Source organism: Trematomus bernacchii, unplaced genomic scaffold, assembly GCF_902827165.1.
Source record: "Trematomus bernacchii unplaced genomic scaffold, fTreBer1.1, whole genome shotgun sequence".
In the NCBI taxonomy this organism is placed as follows: Eukaryota; Metazoa; Chordata; class Actinopteri; order Perciformes; family Nototheniidae; genus Trematomus; species Trematomus bernacchii.
In genome coordinates, this window is record NW_022987840.1 from 4,642,411 (window position 1) to 4,662,629 (window position 20,219).

At 40.0% G+C, this 20,219-nt stretch overlaps 2 protein-coding genes across 3 annotated transcripts in view; both read right to left on the reverse strand.

Moving 5' to 3' along the window:
* znf385d (zinc finger protein 385D) overlaps nucleotides 1-20,219 on the reverse strand; it is a 69,200-nt gene that overhangs the window by 24,022 nt on the left and 24,959 nt on the right. For both annotated transcript variants that reach the window (XM_034153370.1, XM_034153371.1), the window contains exon 3: nucleotides 12,517-12,624. In XM_034153370.1, the coding sequence (XP_034009261.1) occupies nucleotides 12,517-12,624 (108 nt within the window). The remainder of the gene's footprint in view (nucleotides 1-12,516; nucleotides 12,625-20,219) is intronic.
* LOC117500503 (tetraspanin-8-like) lies at nucleotides 2,598-3,426 on the reverse strand. Its single transcript, XM_034153372.1, has one exon. The coding sequence runs from the start codon at nucleotides 3,402-3,404 to the stop codon at nucleotides 2,742-2,744; it is 663 nt and encodes a 220-aa protein (XP_034009263.1). The 5' UTR covers nucleotides 3,405-3,426; the 3' UTR covers nucleotides 2,598-2,741.

Consider the following 20,219-nt stretch of genomic DNA (forward strand, 5'->3'; position numbering starts at 1 on the left):
ATTGAAACTTGAAATGATGTTTTAATGGAACAATGCTGTTAATTACTACTTTCACCACAGCAAACACATTGTAGTTTAAACCACTAAAACAATTTCACACTTAATGTGTCTGTTTGTCTTTTGGACATGGTTTTTAATCTGTACTCAAAGAGAAGTATTGAATGCCTTGTTCCGCCCATCGCAAGCTGATCATTATTTCCGTGTTAACAATTGAATAAATAACTATGTGTGATGTGAAAGATGCTGCTTGGGGCTAGAAATCCACAGAAAATGGCCACAAATGCATAATTTCCCCTAAGCTCTGAGGACCGTTTTGGTTTAATGGCCCTTATCTTTATTGTTTGGGTTTATTCTCACTACACTCATCAGCTTTGCCTGTTCCTGATTTTAACAAGAAAGCTCTCAATAGTGGAGTATTTGCTGCATCAAAGGCAGATATATGAGTAAACAATTAGACAAACGGAGCAGGTCTTTGAATGAGTGTGTTGGTCTGTGTCTGCTGGATCTGCAACAGTTTGTCAAGCCATTAACACTTTCAGAAGGTGATAATATGTCAGTGTTACCTTTACAGCCATGTAGAGAAACAGGGGGGGGGAAAGCAATGGATGCAGGTGAATGAAAGCACCGTTATTAAATATATAATTTAATACACTTTTTTTTTACTTAAGGAAATAAAACCTACTACTCTTCCAATGTCAATTTCCTTTTTAGCTTATTAGATAGATGAGGTGAAGTTAACACTTGAGGTAATCTGAAAACTATTTGCTGTAACTTCAGTGGTTCAGTCTTTATCAGATCATTGCAACACATGGTTTAACGTTTCATAACCTGCATCTGTGCCTTTATTTAGAATTGCGTGTTACATCAGATATCCTCCTTTTTGTATTTAGGAAATTATATTCTCAATCCCAAATTCATGATAAAAAAAGATGGCATGTGGATAAGGATTATAAGAACACCACATGTAATTGAAGGTACTTTAAATACTAATAGTAGTCTGTGGTTTGCGTCACTGCATGTCAAACAATCTCAGTAAACGGGAGAGGCAGGGTCTTGGAAGAAGACAAGACCAACTTGAATTGTTAAGTACAAATGTATGAAATCTTTCCAAGTCTATCAGGAAACACAACTTGACTGAAAAAAAAAAATCACGTTTCACAATTTAATTACAATATCAAACTGGTCGATGTTTTGCTGAACAAAGAGGGAACATTTGAGGTTTTAAGAGAAGGGGGGTTTTCGAAACATTACATGTCACTTGTTACTTGTTAGAAGCAACTTACTCAACACTGTGGGCAATCCCCACAGGAGCAATTTGGGTTGAAGTGTCTTGCCCAGGGACACAACGACATGCTGACTGCAGTGGGGTTTGAGCCGAACACCAACGCACAACCCACTGCACCACACGCCTCCCGAAACATGTTGTTCTGGTTTCTATATTCAATTAACTCAATGTGATTTGAAAAAGAATGAGCAATTTCTTCCATGAACAGACCTTTCTGATGGTCAGGGTGATTCAGAACAGAGCACAAGCTTAACACGGAGGAAAGTTTACAAATGTTACAGCTGTGTGTTTTTTCGTTTCATTGACTCCTGCTCTCCAACAAATGCTCATAAATTGAATGTTCAAATAAATGTATCTCCAAAGCCCAACATTGATGTAATGGAGGATTACCAGCTTAAATCATTTTTATTTGTGGAATAGTTTACTCAGAATTTTTAAACAAGTGCGGTTTTTCCCATTTATGGAGTTGGAGTCTTCTCCCACTTTTATTTGTGGGTCTGAATTGATGCACCATATTAGCCAGGCATACATCTTTATGACTTAGTTTCCGTGAGTGTATGCCAGGGTGTGTAGCCAGTACTGTATAATTTTAAGGATGGAAGGACAGTCTATACCAAAAGGAAATAAAAACATTTTATGAATGTTTCCTCCTCTGGCACCAAGCAGCACCTAGTTTTATCGAGTGATTATTTCCCTGAATGTACTTTAGTTACATCCAAATACAACAGTGTGAATTTGTCTAGGGATACATGTCTGAAACCAGCAGTCCTTATCTTCCCACTTGAGTCAATTAATGCTTTGTTATAAATGCAGAAAGGTTTACTCTCAGCATTAGAAAAATCAACACCTGTGTTGTTTACAAACCTTTTCAGACCTCACTTTTTAAAGAGCACAGATTCCTCCCCACGTGAAGTCCGATGAGTTGACAGGTGAATGTAATCACCAAGCTGATTTCACCCAACACACATGTGTGTTTAACCAACAGGGAAAATAAGTCCCCTGTTGAAAATGATACTTAATAGTAAAGTTTCATCAGCAAAATGTAAGAACATTTACTTAGATCTGCTGAAAACAAAAGGCTGCTACAGTATAATGTCATTTAAATTGATTTGTCATTGCTCATGCATTAAAGTTAAAAAGGTGGAGCTAGGTGTTAACCTTTTTAAATACAGATAGAGTGCAGTACTTCCAAAAATGTATTAATTGGTGAGGATTTATGTAAGATCTGCTACACAAAAGAAAGAAGCTCTGGACTTACAATTTAGCAATTGACATGAATAAATCAAACTTTGTTCATAGTTAAAATGTTTAATAAGCAATACAACAGTAAAAAAAAAAGTACAATGAGGCAGAGCCCAATAAAGAAACATTCAACATGAACATGATGCCTTGTCCTTTGATAAACACAGGTAAAGTTCAGGCCTTGTGATGAACATTTTAAAATTAAACTTTTGTGTCAGAGCAGGACTAATGAGAAAATCATGCCCAGGATCATCAAAATGCCAAATCCAAGCGCAATGCCCATGAGGGTTTCTGATAATCTGTCCAACCACGTCAAAATGTACGTCATACACGGTGTCGCAAAGATCTCACGTGCTTCCAAAACAGTGCAGTTTCTGGAGGTGTCTGTGCAGTTACAGGAGTCTGGCACCACTGTGGCGTTTCCCCAATCAAGATGCCCAACGAAGAAACCGCAACAGAAACTGGTCCTTTCCACATCCTGAAAGGCAAGCTGAAAATCTTCAGGCTGTTTGCTGAGCGGTAGCAGATCTTTCATGCGTTTCTTCACAATCTCCTGGGAAGATGCAGTTCTCGATATGGCTCCCAACACTCCCACAGACAACAGCATGAGGAACATTACCAGCAGGCCCTTGAAGAAAATGGCTAGCAGGCAGCAGCTCTCTTGAAGAGCTCCACAGCAGCCCAGGAAGCCAAAAGCCATTGTCATGGCACCAACAAAAATCAGGAGGTTTACGGCTGGGAGAAGCTCATCTGTGATCTGGAAGTCTGCTTTGTTGATCCTGACAAATGCAGAGAAACTGAGAATACCAATTCCTCCCAGGAAAAACAAAAGGTTGAAGTTGAAGAGAAGGTATTTGACGAGCTTGCTGACTGCCATTGTGTCTGTAGGTTATACTCAACCATGAGGCTTAATGAGAGTCTCCCTGCAGCTGGGTGCTGCTGCTTAAATAGGGGTGGGAACCTTTGACTCTTTGTTGGGGGCGTGTTCAGGTTGTTGGGGATCACCTTGTTGAAGCAGAGAACAGAGAAAACTGACCGGTGGAGTTAAGAAAAGTAGTCCTCCCAATTATTCAAGCTATCCAATCACAGAACCTCCCGGTGCTATCACACAAACACTTAGGCCCCGGCCCCACGGGAACGCATACGGCAAAACGCATAGGATTAACGCAAACGCAATCGCCAAAAAGCTTCCGCCCACACGCAATATACACCGGATAGTGTCTTCCCACACGAGACAGCTCCGTTTAGATCCAACCGCTGGAAAAGCTGCAGTACATATGCCGAGCCTGTACGTGGCGCTGTAACTTCCTCCACAAAAGCAGCGAAGAAGAATGGTTGTCATGTCTGCACTTCTGTTTATTCTCCGTGGTGGGGGCCGAGGGAACCGGGCAGAGTTTTTCGCCGGTCAACGTGTGTTAAAGTTTAAATCTTCCGGACAAAATTATAAAAGTGCCGGTCAAAGGTCTTCTTTGTTATTTATTGAGCTTTAAAACAAATGAATAACGACTCTATATAATGATATATAATAATAAAATACACGGAGCCTGTCTCTTTTTCCTCTCTTCTCACAGCGTCAGTGTCTGTCTCATGCAGCAGCTGATCCAGTAATGATGACTCGACAGTAAAAATAAACATATTTATAACTATTTTAGGTAGTTTGAGAGGTAATTAAAATAGCTAAGGGTGATGATCTGACTTGAAATGTGTGTTTTGCTCCCGCTGCATCACAGCGGGAGGAGCTGCGTGTCTCCGTCCTGTCAGATTAGACTTCACTCACGTTTATGTCCATATCGAGATAAAGATAAATAATCTGAATTCAGTGTGCAGTGTACTTTTGCAGGGGTGAGCAGCAGAGGTGGGGGGAGGCAGGGCTATTGCGTCGTCATTATCAGAAAATGATGACCGTATAGGCTACCACACGGAGCCGTTGGACCCCCCAGAGCGCTCCGTTCCCAGATCTATCCACCTTTGGACCCGTTGTCGTTTGCAGGGTCTGTTTCTACCGTTCCGTTACGGCGTGGTGTGGCAAAAAGGGCTATACGCAAGAGAAATATGCGGATACAACCCGTTTTCGTTCCCGTGGGGCCTGGGCCTTAAGGCCCTGACACACCAGGCCGTATTCGGCCGTCTTGCGTTGTCTGGCGACAACGCGTTCCTTGTCGCCCAAAGTCAATTTGGTGTGTCCCGAACCCTCGGCCGTGACACGCCTTATTTGGCCTTTCACGGTCGACACATGGCCGATTCAACATGTTGAATCGGCCAAAATACGGACACAAGCTATCGGGCCAAGAAACCACTCTGATCAGCTGTTCAGCTAGCAAATGAGAAGCGAAACGGAAGTGAGGGACGTAAACAAACGATTAAAAAAGGCACAGGACAGCAGCTAAACCCCAGCAGGTGATACTTAAAGACATCAAACATAGCCCTTAAATGTCCTCTCTTACCTCCCACACATAGCAGGGACATCTCTGATATCGGCGGGAGCGTCCCCGGCTGTCCTCTGCTGAGAGCTCCGTGATTTGTTTGGTCAAGTCCGGTTTTTCATCTCATCGGTTTATTTGTCAGTATAAAGTTGCAGGATTAGTCTCAAGTACCTCAACATTGTCCTTAAGTACAGTGTCTAAGTAAATGAGATACTGTCTACTGCTGTTCATTTACCTATTGTGAGTCGCCTCGGATAAAAGCATCACATGGAAATGTAAATTTAGCAAGAAGTGGCCATTATTACATTACATACATTACTACATTGTTGACTCAATAAACTACACACCTGCCAGAACACTGCGATCATCAGATGCAGGTCTATTAACTGTGATTTTATAGTATGTCTGCATTTTATGTGCTCATTTCATCATTCATGTATTTTTATATTCTAAAACATGTTTTCGATGGACGAGAGTGAAAATGGAACGCACACGCTATTTGTTTGTTTATATCAGTCTGTTCTTCTTCTCTGTCTTCCGGTTGTTGCCTATTTTGAATGACGAATACACACTACCGCCGCCTGCTGGTAAGGACAGTTATTGCCACTCACGCATGCGCAGTTCGTACGTGCTCGGCTGAAGTAAAGCGGTGTATTCCAGTGCGACACACGGCCAAGACGCAGGAGAACTCGTCGATGGAACTGTCGGTGTCGGCGAGTTCTCTGGTGACTGCCTGGTGTGTCAGGGCCTTTAGGGAGACTGTTGTTACTCAAACAATGTCATGGCATGGAGGGACAGGAAATCATTCAAATGTAACAAATAAATATACAAGAACATATATAAATCCAAAGGTTATTTTCCTTTGAATATTTATTACTTTTCATGTGGCCATTACTTTAAAAAAATTAAAATAAAAAAATAAGAATGAAAGTAAAAAGATTAAGCATTTTATAATGGTAAAAATAAATAAAGTGTGTTTGGGTTCAAAGACCCCTGAGGTCTAAAATCGTAAACCGTTTAAAAACTCAACTGGAACAGACATAATGTATTGTTTTTTTTGGCAGCAGATGGGAACTTTCTATAGTTCAAAATCATGTTGATGAACAATCATAAAGTTGGTAAAAGTTGAGAAATCAGTATATCTGAGCCCAAACCAAGGAGGAACAGTGTTTAGGATGCACATGTATCTAACAAGCAAAGAAGACATATGCTTCTTGTGTTTTTTCTGCTTTAGTAAATTGCTTCAAAGCAACAATGCTTATCAGTAGTAGTGATGTCGTAGTGATTCATTTTTTGCATACAAAATTCTAAAGAAATGCACTCTGTTTTTAACACCCCTTACTTTAGATCTGTGCTGTTAATATATTGCCTTCAAGTTTTCTGTTGTTTTGTTTCCTTTCATTTATGTGAGGCCCTTTCTTGGCAAGAGAAATGGTTACATTTAGTTTTGTCTCATCTCATTCACACACACACTCAATTATCTCACTTTCTTTAGACTTTAATGTCAATTAACATATAAATAATTGATCTTTTCCAATCATTGATATAAACAGCACCGGGTACTTCAAACTATCTGTCTGAGCTTTGAAAACAATGGCTGCTATTGCTGATTTATTGTCATTTAAATGTCTTGTGAATGCTGATTCATTTAAGGGTAAACAACACTATACTGGAGGTGGAGCTAGGTTTGACCTTTTTTAAATATTCAGTTAGGTAAGGGCAGAACATACTTTAAAAAAATATATAAAAAAATAAGAATGAAAGTAAAAAGATTAAGCATTTTATAATGTATTATAATACATACAAAACAGTATTAATTTGTGAGCATTTACACAAGTTCTGCTACATAAATGAATAAACCTACAATTTATCAATTTACATTTAATAAAATAGAGCTTTTTCCACGGTTAAAATGTTTATTAGAATCAGAATCAGAAACAGGGTTATTACCAGGTAGGTTTACACGTACGAGGAATTTGACTTGTTGTCGTGTTGCATACATCAAAGTAAATCAAGAATAAAAAAACACAGGTAGAGAACTAGAAAAATATAAAAAATAATTAACCAAAAAAGCTGCAAAAAACAGGTTAAAAACAATTGTTGAAAAACGGTTTGAAAAAAATAAAATGTACAATGAGGCAGAGACCAGTAGAAAAGCATTCAACACGAACAGGATGCGTTGTCCTTTGATAAACACAGGTAAAGTTCCGTTGTGATGAACACTTTAGAAAGAAAAAAAGAAGCCTTTCTTTCCATCACGCAGCTGACAGAACAGGATCGATGAGAAAATCATGCCCAGGATTATCAACATTCCAAATCCAAACGCAATGCCCATGAAGGTTACTGATACCCTGTCCAACCACGTCATAGAGTACGTCAAACACAGTGTCGCATAGATAATACGTTCTTCTATAACAGTGCAGTTATTGGTGAAGTCTTTGCAGTTACAAGAGGGCGGCACCGCTTTGGGATTTCCCCAATCATGATGTCCAGCGAAGAAACCGCAACAGAACTCGGTCTCCTCCACAATCTGAAACGACACCTGAAAATCTTGCGGCTGATGGCCGAGCGGTAGCAGATCTTTCATGTGTTTCTTCACAATCTCCTGGGCAGATGCGGTTCTCGTTATGGCTCCCAACACTCCCACAGACAACAGCATGAGGAACATTACCAGCAAGCACATGAAGAAAATGGCCAGCAGACAGCGGCTCTCTCGAAGAACTCCACAGCAGCCCAGGAAGCCAAAAGCCATGGTCATGGCACCAACAAACATCAGGAGGTTTAAGGCTGGAAGAAGCTCATCTGTGATCTGGAAGGTTGCTTTGTTGATCCTGACAAGTGCAGAGAAACTGAGAATAGCAGTTCCTCCGCAGAAAAGCCATAAGTTGAAGTTGAAGAGAAGGTATTTGACGAGCTTGCTGACTGCCATTGTGCCAGGAGGTTCAACTCAACCATGAGGCTTATTGAGAGTCTCCCTACAGCTGGGTGCTGCTGCTTAAATAGGGGTGGGAACCTTTGACTTGTTGGGGGCATGTTCAGGTTGTTGGGGGATCACCTTGTTGAAAACCTACCTGGTGGAGTTAAGAAAATATGTCCTCCGAGTTTTCAAACTATCCAATCACAGCACCTCCTGGTGCTATCACATCATCCCTTAGGGAGACTGTTGTTACTAAAAGAATGGCATGGAGAGAAAATATCTTAATCTGATATTTTCTTTCCTATGAAATTGTATTACTTTTCATGTGTCTTTTACTAATAAAAAAAAAAAGTACGGAAGAAGTAAGACTCAGCATTTTATGATATTAAACAAAGAAAACTTGTTCTAAAGAAATGTGCTCTGTTATTATACCCCTTACTTTACCACCCAGTGCTTGTTTAAACTACAGCCAGAAGCTTGAAAAGCTTTGGACAAGAACACATCACACACAAACATTGAGCCAACATTCACACCCAAATTTCACCACGGTTGGAGCCAGGGTTTGAACTTCTCCCTTAAGCTCTTAATACAACTCTTCAAGTCACTTGTTGTGTGCACTCCTGTAACACCATGAATGCATTGTGCCATTATCTATAACATAGCCGGTTTCTCAAACTTACCTACCCTACCTTTAAGTTTGTTTTTTCTAGTATTATTTTATGTATTACGCAGAGTAAAGCAGTGTTAGTAAACAGTGTTCATTTCTTAAATATATTTTAATATACAGTGTCTTTTAAACTCTAAAACCATATTTGGTGGTTGTTGCAACAATGGAAAAATACCCTTTACACTGGAAACGAAAGCCAGGTGAAAGTGGGTTTTCTTTCACATTGGTTAAGAGGTTTGAGTAGAAGAAAGCCTGATCAGAAGGTAGTAACCTTTCTGATACTGGTTTAATGTTAACTCTGGTCCAATCTTTAGAGTAATGTTCTTGAGTACCTAAAATACTTCCTGTCCTCTCATAAAAAATCCTACGATGAAAACAATAATAGGATGTAATTTATTGTCTACATCTAATTGTAATTATTGAATAAAATGTAGACTTAGAAATCTCCTTTGGATTTGTATCTTGTAAACTATAAGTCGGTTAATTAAACTTGTAAAATGTTCTAAAAACATGACGCATAGAATGTAAACATAAAGAAAAGTTCCCTGTTAAGGGAGTAGATCAGATCTGGTGACTCACTCGCTGTCAACAAATTACAGACGTAAATCCAGTTTATGACCTTGACTCACGTGTGCATCTCGTAAAGCAGCAACAAACTAAGATCTTTTGAAAAAGAGAAGCTTTCCTGTTTATAAACTCACATAATTGTCTGACAAACAGACTTTCTGCTCTCCGACAGAGCAGCTTGGATCTGTATTTAGCAGAACCCCACAGGCTTCCTGCTCTGCATCATCCAAGCTGCAGTTTTATTTTATGACAATCTGTCACTGGAGCATATTAAGATTCACTCCTGCTGTAGCTGTGGTTTAAATAAAAAAGAAACAACACCGCCTGGGTATCTGAGGGGTCCCAGCTCAACACAGCACCACCTGATGATTGACAGGTAAACACAGAGTCTATCTCTCTGATGAAGTGTTCAAATGAACCGCTGATGGACAGTAAATATATACGGATATAGATTTCTCCATGTAAAACATAATAAGCGTATCCTCAGTAATCACTGACACATTCCGTGTGAGAAATAGATTGATTACTCCCTTAATGAAAGAGCGATGACATTGCTATTTAGGGATGCTACTGATTTAACAACATGCAGCAGCAGTAATTTTCCTTTCAAATATTTTGATTACTTTGGAAATGGTATGGAAATTAGATGCGAGGGAAATCGAAACCCATCTGCTAGTCCATCGCTTAGATTTAGCAAGCTTGTATTAATGCAATGCATTTCATGATTGTACTGAAGAGTGCACATATGAGCTAATGACTGTGGAAATACTTCAGGATAGACACAGAGTTTGTAAAAGGATCTCCTTCCTGTAGTCGGTTTTGCTCATATGATGCAATATATTAAAACATTAAAAGACTTGTGATCGAGTCATAATGAAGCTGCCGTGGATCAGGATGAATCCAGAGAAAGCTGTTAGTGAATACCCTGAGCACCATTGGGGGGCATGCTGGAGACTTTTACATAAAAAGCACCCCCTGTGGACTTAAAATGATTCCCATTGAACTACTTCTGTTGTTTTATCATCGTAGAGCTGACGGTGCTTTGTTTCAATATGAATGGGTAGCTTCAGGCTGGTCACTGATGTGTTTCCCCGTTCTTTTGTTTTGTAAATGGTGTAATTGGTCTTTTCACACATCAGTCTGACTACAGTTGGGTGTAATCACTAGATGCCATCACATTTTGAGAATCTCAGGAACTCATTGAGAACAACCATTTGTGGTCCAAGCAAGTATAACTATTGTTAAAAAACGTATTGCAGATATAGATTTTGGTTTCCATATCGTTGTTGACACGAACAAAACAGTTGTGTAGCTAATTTACTGAATACTCTATAGGAAAATAAGTGTGTTGAGCGCCTCTCTTTACTGCAGTAAAATAACAGTAAAAATGTCTTCATCTCTTCACCTTTCTTTTACACTTTACATTTGCACCACAGTATTTTACAAAAGAAACCTGACATGCTGTTTAAGACAACCAAAATGTCACACTGAACAATCTCCATATTTGCCTAATTGTCATTGCTCTGGAAATATGATGGGACATTTATGGACCATTTTGCACATGGTTTATTTACATGCTGAGGTTCAAGATAATAACATTTCCTATTGCTTATATCACTCATTGTCATGTTTTAGTTGTTGTTCGGAGATTGTGGAATGGAAAAGGCTTGCCTGCACCTCCACGTTCATAATGACTGCGGCTTTGATATTTATCAGTAATGTGTCTTTTTGGCTTGTACACAGTAACACAAACACAGAGATGATTTGTTTTTTTCACATCTTTTGGTTCATCTGACAAATGAGAGCCTCCGAATATAATGGGAAAATAGCAGCTAACTTTGTGTGACTCTCCATCAACCTTTTGTCTCATTCACTCTCGAATTTTATCTCTCAATGACCCGTGATTAAATCTTCATTAATCTCTTTATTTGTATTCATATCCCTCATCCTTCTTACTTTGATAAATAAAATATGTATAACTATGAGCATGTTGTGAAATATTGATTTAATGTGAATAATACTCATAGGATAATGCTGTTTGAATAATTCAGAACCTTTTGAAATGATACCCGTTAATTCCCATTGTCACCTTTTCTGTGTCCCACTGCTCTTTCAAGTTTAATTCAGTTGAAAAAGAAAAAGACGGGAAGCTGAATGCTATTGATGGCATTTCATGTTCATGAATGTTGCGATAATATTGATTATTGCATCTTCTATATAGGATGCGATAATCTGATGTTAATGGCAGCCGTATTTTGAAATGTTGGAATAGATGGTTTGGTATCAAGCTTAAATCCTTCACTACTCGTTAACATGTTTACTGCTGAATTTCAGTACTCATTCAAAAAGATGCGTCAGAGTAAAAGGTTTTCCACATGCTGTTTATTGCTATGCAAAATAGAGGCTCTGGACGACAGCCATTCAGACCTAAGCTTCAGGCACAATTGGATTGACCTGAAATGTACAAAGACTTAAGAAACGACACAAAGATGGTTTCCAATGAGTTCCTCAATACACCAGACGACCAACTAAACGGCTGGAGCTCCCGTGCAAATCACACAAATTAGCACCAAAACAAAGGAAAGCTGTGGCTGACGGGAATGTGATGTGTGTTTTTTTAGGTATTCACAAATAAAGTGAATAGACAGATACAATCTATGAACTGATGATAGCTATGCAGTAAAAGTCAGAGAATTACAAGAGATATTACAGTTCACCCTGAGTGAACTGTAATATCTCACTCTAGTCTTTGCTAATAGTTGTGCCAATCCATCCAAAACTTGCCAAGAAATGTCATAAAAATAATTAACACTTGAACATCTTGAGTTGGTGATGAGGGAAATGTAAGGGATACACTGTAGTTCAGTTAATACATCCTCTGCAAGCCACACATCTTTGGAACAAAATCTTGGCAATCCATATGCCAGTTTTTGGAATATTTCGGTTTGCAAAGAAAATAGGAACTGGCAAACAGACACATAGCCACACTACTGGCATGGCTGAAACACATTACTTCATATGATCAATTCCTTTTTAAAATAGTGCTGCATTATTTATCTTTTACCAAGGTGTACTAATTTCTTTATTTTTTTAATCTTAATAATGTGTGCCTACATTTTTATTTAATGTACTTCTATTATTTTTTCTTTCGCCTGTTTTCTGCCTTTTGTCTGTACCTTGCTGCTGTGACGCCATAACCTTTCCCCAATGTGGGACGAATAAAGGTTTTCTGATTCGGACACGACAGTATACTTTTTTTACTCAGTTTTCTACTGTTACTAATTAAAGAAATATGACCTGCCCTAACAGAATTCTATTTATGTGAAGGTCATCTAGACTGACACCAGAGCAGGTAGGTTGTAATGTGGTTTTGGGGTGTTTTCTGTGTATATTTGTGGCAGGAGCAGTGGCTCACCTGTGAGTTGAACCTTAGCTGGCAAACGCTGCAGGAGACGTGCCTTCTCTTTGCGGTGGGAGGGAGGCCGAGGGTGTGATGGAGGACAGCTTTCTGCACAGGGTCCATCTGGAGGAGGGAGACACAGAGAGAGGCTAATTAAAACAGTTGTCAACTGACCTGTAAATCTCCACTCGATCGATCACTCGGCTGTAAAGAGGAAAGATGCTGCCTGGAACTTTATAGAAAGCCGGCAATTCATCTTTTGCTTCAACAGGTGATTTCTGTCTCTGACATTAACAAAGACATATCTGGAAGTAATTCACTATGTGGTTACTAAAGGCATTCTCTCTATCAGTGTTTAACTTTAAGGGACCTTAATGTAATGGCCATAAGCAAAATCCCTCAAGTGAGCACATTACACCGCAGGCATTTTTGCATCTCTTTATTATCAGCTATTCCCCAGAAAAGACAAAAAAACATGGATATATTCAACAAGTTCTATCTGTGTGACCACAGTTGGCTAATGCCTTAATGTTATAGTATTATATTGTTGTCCCCAAAACATTTAAACACATAAAGAGCTGTTCTTGCATTTGGTGAAATACATATTAGTCAGTGATGCATGACAAATATTCTGCCTAAAACTCAATAATAATCTAAGCAATGTAAAAGGATACCACATGCAAACGGCTGACATCTTTGTCCATGGCAGAAGTTGTTTGACTATAAATAATGTACAAATAGGGATCAAAGCTACACTAGATCCAAGGAGAATAAGTTCTTCAACTCCCGTTTCCACTTGACATAAGTGCCACAAGGTTTGTATCATGCCTAGCAATTGACATCTTTTTCTTATGAGAAAGAGCTAGGAAAAAATTGTAGATAGACCAACAATCTGTAGTCCCATCTGAAGGAAATGAATTCATTGTTTATTTTGCAGTGAAGACATACTGTGCCTGATGCTGCGACTGGAAGACAGCCCAGCTCTATGTCGAGGGGCACAAGCCATATCAAGCTGTTGCTTCGCTGAAAATACCTGTTGGCAAGATAAATTCCTTGGGCCTCACGCAAAAAAACCACTATTACTACTGTATAGTTGTTTTAAGTAAGCAGGTAAATCCTTTAATTTCTCCTATGTATAAATGAATGTGATGAATGGCTCTGGCCTGTGTCATGCATACTCTCATCACTGTGGCATTAGTTGCACAATTTGGCACGGTTACAATGCAATATTTGCTTGTAAGGTTGATCACAGTGTAATATGACCTACTCTATGTATACTATTGTTTTGGTCCATCTCTATGATATGCATGTCTCGGCTTCCCAGTGAAGTCATGCATTGCTTTACTTTTATTTCTTTGTTTCAGCATTTTAAGTTTACATAATATCTTTCCCTTTTTCTGTTATGGTACACCATTCAGATGTATTAATATAATACATTTGTGGTGCCCTAATACAACAACTGACATTGCAAAATGTGTTGTGCTTTTGTCTGCTGATTTCCTACAGCAATTTAAATTCACCTAAATTCACAAATAACCTCCACATTCATGTTTTGGGCTAACAAGGAGTGTGCACGCTCCTGCTCTGCTGCACGCTGCTTGTCTGGTTGGTATCTGCCTCCCTGTGTGTGGTGACAGGGCTTTGGGGAATGAACAAACACATCTGCCTTGCAGAGAAAGTGTCTCAATAGGCCCCACTTGGCTGCAAAAGGAGAAAAGGTGCCGGCAGTGTGTGGGAGGATTAATCCACCTTGACAATTGTGCTGCAGAAGGTAGGCACTATGCTGTCACTTTCTGTGGACGCCGTTAGGCTGAACTGTGGCTCTTTCTTTATTATTTGTCGTTTTCAAAGTACTTATATGCAGAGGTTGAAAAAGTTTTCTGAGAAATTGACCTTTGGAAAACTATTTATTTCTACTAGCAGTAATCATCTATGAAGGTTTCATTTACCCTTATGCTTTATGTATATGATACATCCATTTTGTTTATTGATATTATATAATTGACATGATAATACTGATTATCTGATAATTGTCTTATTTCCTATTTTTGGGTTTTAGTTTGATTGATTTTTATTCATCCATCTTTTACATATTTGAATTGCCAACAATCCTTTTGAAATTAATTTGCTTTTATGTTTTTATTATACAAAAACATGCTTTGAATGAACTCTATTTGTTTCAAAGAATCAGAGTTATTTGTTTATTGGATACGACTGTAAAGTCTAATGCAATGCAATATGGGTACAGTAAACCCTTTTTTATTAAAGTCAAATGTTTAAAAGGGAGGTAGTTTTAACTATGGTGATGTTTGAGTTTGTTGTTGCTGGTCTTTACTGGGAATTGTTCTGGATATTTGGATTTTCACCGACATTACCCTGGAGCAGGCATGGAAATCCGGCAAACAATTTTTGAAGACTGACGCAGGAAGGCGAGTAATCAGATGCAGGTGACAGGGATGTCTGGAACGCCACAGCAGCTTGGAGACATTGACAATCTGGCAAAGACTGGCTGTAAACGGGTCTCTGTATTCACACTGTGACGGACTGAATGAGGAGCAGCTGGGCAGGCAGGGGACTGGGTCAAGTGATTTCTAGAGGAGGTAAACTCACGAGGTCGACTAAAGGGTATGTGACTTAAAAACATGGAACGGAAAATTCCAGGAAAGTCAGAGTTTGAAAAGAGAAGAAAGAGGTTGAAGAGTGGGAACAGGGAAGCCTTGAACACGTCGCTATGACAGAAGCTCTGCTCTACGGACGGCCTCCAACCTCCCTCCAGGCCGGTCAGGGGGCCACCAAGAAGTTGGACACAGGATGACTTGTCTTAGAGGGACTGAATGGTAGATAGTTTAATGAGACAGAAGTTCAAACCTATAGCATTCAGCCCATACATTGCTGTGTGGAGTTGGTGTGACTGTCAGATAGCTTGTTTCAGAAAGTCATATACATTTCCTGATTCAGCCCTGCCAAATATGACTTCAGCAAGGTGTAGTTGGATGGGGTTTCCTGAACTTCAACCAGCTGACCGTTCTGATGGAGTACACTGGGTCCTTTATACTCATGTGGTTCTGAATTTGACATCAATAATGCCAAAAGGTGCAATAAATGCTCATTACTCATGATTTTTGACTGAGCAACGGAGTAAAAATCTATGAATGTAGTGTACACTAAGAACTGTACATTTTGTATCCTTTTCATCCGTATGCCGTGTCTCCAATAAAGTGAGCTGTAACTGTGGGATCATAAATGGTTGCACTTATACAGATTGAATTCAATCAATCGTTTCTGGCAAAATGAATACACTTGCTTTTAGACATGTAATCAAAATCTGGCTACAATAAAATGTTCCCCTCACAGCTAAACAATTACAGCAATTGAGTTGTCAGTGAAGTGAGGGAGTCTCACATGAATCACTCACAGAGCATATGTTCACAGACAATACTCAGTGATACTCCATTGTGGCACTTAACATAAAATGTGTTGTGAGGAATGACATTTTGATTCAGCTATGCAGCACATTTATATTTCTGATAGGATTGTATCCACAGAGTGTGCTTCGTGTAACCCGGAAAAAAGGTGCTGGTCTCCAGGGAAACTATAGAAGTTATTTAAGATAAAATTATCAAACTGCTACAACCAGGACAGATGCTACATGCTAATGCTATTAGCTAATATATTTGTAATAATCGGAGGGATAAAACCCCTCTTTAATGGTCACACATGCACAGCACACACAGTGAAATTTGTTCTCTGCATTTAACCCATCCTAGTACCAGGAGTCTAGTACTAGGAGCAGTGGGCAGCTATTGTACAGCGCCCGGGGAGCAATGGGGGAAGGGGGTTGTCCGGTGCCTTGCTCAAGGGCACCACGGCAGGGCCCAGGAGGTGAACTGGGACATTACATTACATTACATGTTACTTGTTAGACGCTTTTATTGTTGCGTCCCTGGGCAAGACACTTCACCCCTGGATTGCCCACAGTATTGAGTATGTAAGTCGCTTTGGATAAAAGCGTCTAACAAGTAACATGTAATATTTACCAATGTTTCTTAATATGACCTATCTCTCATAGGAACAACCACACACTGCATTTCTTTATATCTGTTAGTAAATGCTAAATGGTCAATCAATGGTCTGATCAAACCAATGCACTATACCAGCTCAGCACCAAACATCACCAGACGCAGTTAGCAACTAATCATAGTGGGAAACTTTGCAGCTAAATTCCAGATATTTCACTTAGGAATAGTTTTATACTAAAACAGAGACACAATTAGAATGGCTATTCTATTGGTCTTAACATTAGTAGAAACACACATTTAAATGGATGCTAATTAGGCTACTTGATGTGTAATTTGGGTAATGGTTGCCAACACGTGACATATATCAGCTTCAAAAAGGTGATAATATATTCAGTTTAGGACATTTTCCACTGCGTGTGGGTGGCCAAAAAACTCAACCAATGCAGATTTAGGGAAGAAACAAGTCTGATTTGCTCTTTATATGTATTCATGATGGATAATGTACTTCAGAGACCATATGAGTGTAAGGTCTACTGGATGATGCAGGCGGAGAAAAGGGCATCTCAGGTCCTTTTACAGTACCTTACTGCTTAAGCGCAATTTGCAGTTATTCTGAATTGTAGCTCTCATGAATGTCGAGAGATAATAAAAGCTTTAACTGCTTTACCAGTCTTTAAAAGGTAGAATGATATAAAACACTTAACAGTTGGGGAAACACATTTGATACATTATCATTTCCAGAGTTGGGCTTACTGTAATAATATTACTTTTGTCGGTAACGGAGTAGTGTAACGCGTTACTTTTATAATTCAGTAATCACACTACAGTTACTAACATTGCCCCGACACGCGTTACTTCGTTACTTTTATAAAATCAGTCATAATCACACTGAGCTCACTGACAGACAAGAGGGGTTTCCGCCGCAGGTTTATATGTACGTAATCTGCGCGACTTCCGCGTCCACATCTCCACTTGCAGTGCTGCATAAACATGGCAGAGTCAGCGATAACTTTCGAGGGGTGGAGGTATGCCCATTATTTTGAGTTCGTCCGAAGAATAGACAGGAATGTGACGGTGAGGTGCAAACTGTGTCCAGGCCAGAAGCTGTTATACACTGCTGCAAACACCACGTCAAACCTCAACAAACACCTGCAAAGAACACATGCTAAGGTGAAGCTAATAGCTAAGGACCGGACCCCCGAACCCAGAGTGAGGATGTTGTGAGTCGCCGCCACCGACTCCGAAGCGGCACAAATTAGAATTTGGAGGACCGGTAACCAAAGCAGAGATGGACAGGCTTGTAGCATCCTTCATAGTAGAGGTAATGTTGCCCATTTGCACAGTGGAATCACCATCGCATCGTTCAGAGATATACTGCGCAAAATACAGATAGCAGGAGACAGAGGACAGCCATAGTCAGAGCTATCTGGATCAGTCTTATGCGACAATGGAAACTGAACTAAAGAGAACATTTGAAACTTTAGCAGTCTGCGTGATCTGCCTGTAGGGAGGGGCGGGCCGGCCCTGCGAGTAAAGTAACGAGTAAAGTAACGAGTAAAGTAACGAGTTACTTTATGTAGAGAGTAACGAAGTAGTGTAATATATTACTTTTTTTTAAAGTAATATGTAATATGTAATATATTACTTTTTTTTAGTAACGACCCCATCTCTGATCATTTCCTGAAAATGTGTCCAAAAATGAAACATCTATATTATACAGGAGAGCATTTAAAAGCAGCTAATGTCAGGGAGTAACCTTGCTGTGCACACTCAGCCTTATGAAACAGGCTGCATTGAATGTGTAGGCAATGTCAAAGAGGTAGAAGCAATAGCACCCACTTCCTCTATTGAAATGCACATAATGATATTCAGTGAAATGTGCAGCTTTTCACAAAACACTGAAAACGCTGCATTACAATATCAGAGCGGGGACTTTCCTCTGCCTTTGCCCTGACACACTTTGTTGCTGTCGTTATGCAACAGTCTATACCTTTGTACTGTAAATCTCGCCCAAGTTTTTGGGATGGGAGTAGAGGATGACACATGGGGCTGGCGAGGCTCGCTGGCAAAGGGGAAAACACTACAGCAGAGAAGCAGACGCACTGCAGCCTGCTGGGAAAGCTCTGGAAAGCGAACGCCAGTTAAAAACATCTGGGCCACGAGAGAACGGATGACCTCTTCTTAGAAGCACGCACTAGGCTATAAACATGTTATTTCTCCTTCACTGTGGCTCAGATGCTGTGAAATGGATCTGTGGTGTCGACGCCACAAGAAATGGCACAATCTTGCACAGTGATCAGCAGAGATTTAAGTACGTGGCAATGTCATTAATCACCGGGTATAAAGTGGATCTGTGAGAATATATTCCATTATGCTATTATTGGCAGTGTCGCTATTTCAACCACAATTCAGCGCCATTACTCCACCACCTACTGTGAATCATTTCCATGTTTCTTTCAAAGAAATCCCCCAGTCACATAGCATTTTGTCTCTGCTCTGAAACATGATGTTCAGGGCTCATCTGCAGAGAGCAGCTGCAATGCTCCGGCTCCCATCACCCACCCACTGAGCTACACACTCCACAGGGCCACGCCTGCTAGGGACGGAAATGTCGCCGGAGCAAATGTACCGCGACGCACATATAATGCACGCCCAAACACACAGTACACACACCCACACACACACGCCAAAGCATATCACACATGCCCATTTCAAGCCTGCAGCAGCGTACAGTGCATTCAGTGTCATCTTTCAAATCACTTCCTGAAGCACTAATATGCAATTTTTACTCAGTTGGTTGATTTCCAGCTCTAGGACTTGTCAATCATCCTGATGAGCTGTCTGCCTTGAAACAGCCCCTCGCCTGAGGCTGAGGTAACCGTAAAGCCGCCGCAGACGATCAGAGAGCAGATGGCGAACACAACCAATCTGCAATTAAAGAAAAAGAAATGTCTGCAGTGTTTTTGAACAGGTCTTGTACTCGCATAAACATCCTAAACAGTCAAAAAAGCTATTTCAAGTGAACATGGAGAGTTACGGATATATCCCAGAGTGTCAAAGACAGCCATGTGTGCCTTAGCTGATATTTTAAAGTAAATGTTCCATAATGAAGCTTGAAATAGCTTTCATTGGGATCCTTGTTTATTCTTTTTTTAATGGGTTCTTTAAAGGTAAGTCTAGCTTCCGAGAATTTGTAGGATTGTTTCGAAACCTCCTTTAATGTTTTTCTCTTTCTTTGTTTTAATGCCTTCATGTACGCTTTTTAATTATTTAATGACATTTCAGAGGTGTTTGACCATTAACAGCAATTCAAAAGCTTCATGATAAATAAAGTATAACTTTTCAATTGTTAATTTGATTTGTTGGCCTTCTGAGAAAAAATGCATCAAGATTCAGTTACCGTAACAATGTAAGTAAATCCATTTTTTCCTTCACCCTGATCTCTGTCTGTGGGTGTCTCCTTTCATTCCTCTGTCTGTCTTTGATTCGCACTGAAGTGTCTCTGTCAGCGAGGGGGTTTAAGCAGGTAATTTGCTGGATACTATCTGACAGCCCACAGAAGGCCTGTCCGTCTCAAAGTTCAGCACAGCAGCCGCCGCTGACGCCCTGCCCCACTCAGCGCTGCCAGATAATGTGACAGGACGAGACAGTGATGAGCTGAGAGGCCGGTTGACGGCTGATAAAAAGGGACGAAAACAC

Bases quoted from the DNA above. Each gene is read 5' to 3' on its own strand.
- LOC117500503 (XM_034153372.1), bottom strand. From the start codon at position 3,404: ATGGCAGTCAGCAAGCTCGTCAAATACCTTCTCTTCAACTTCAACCTT.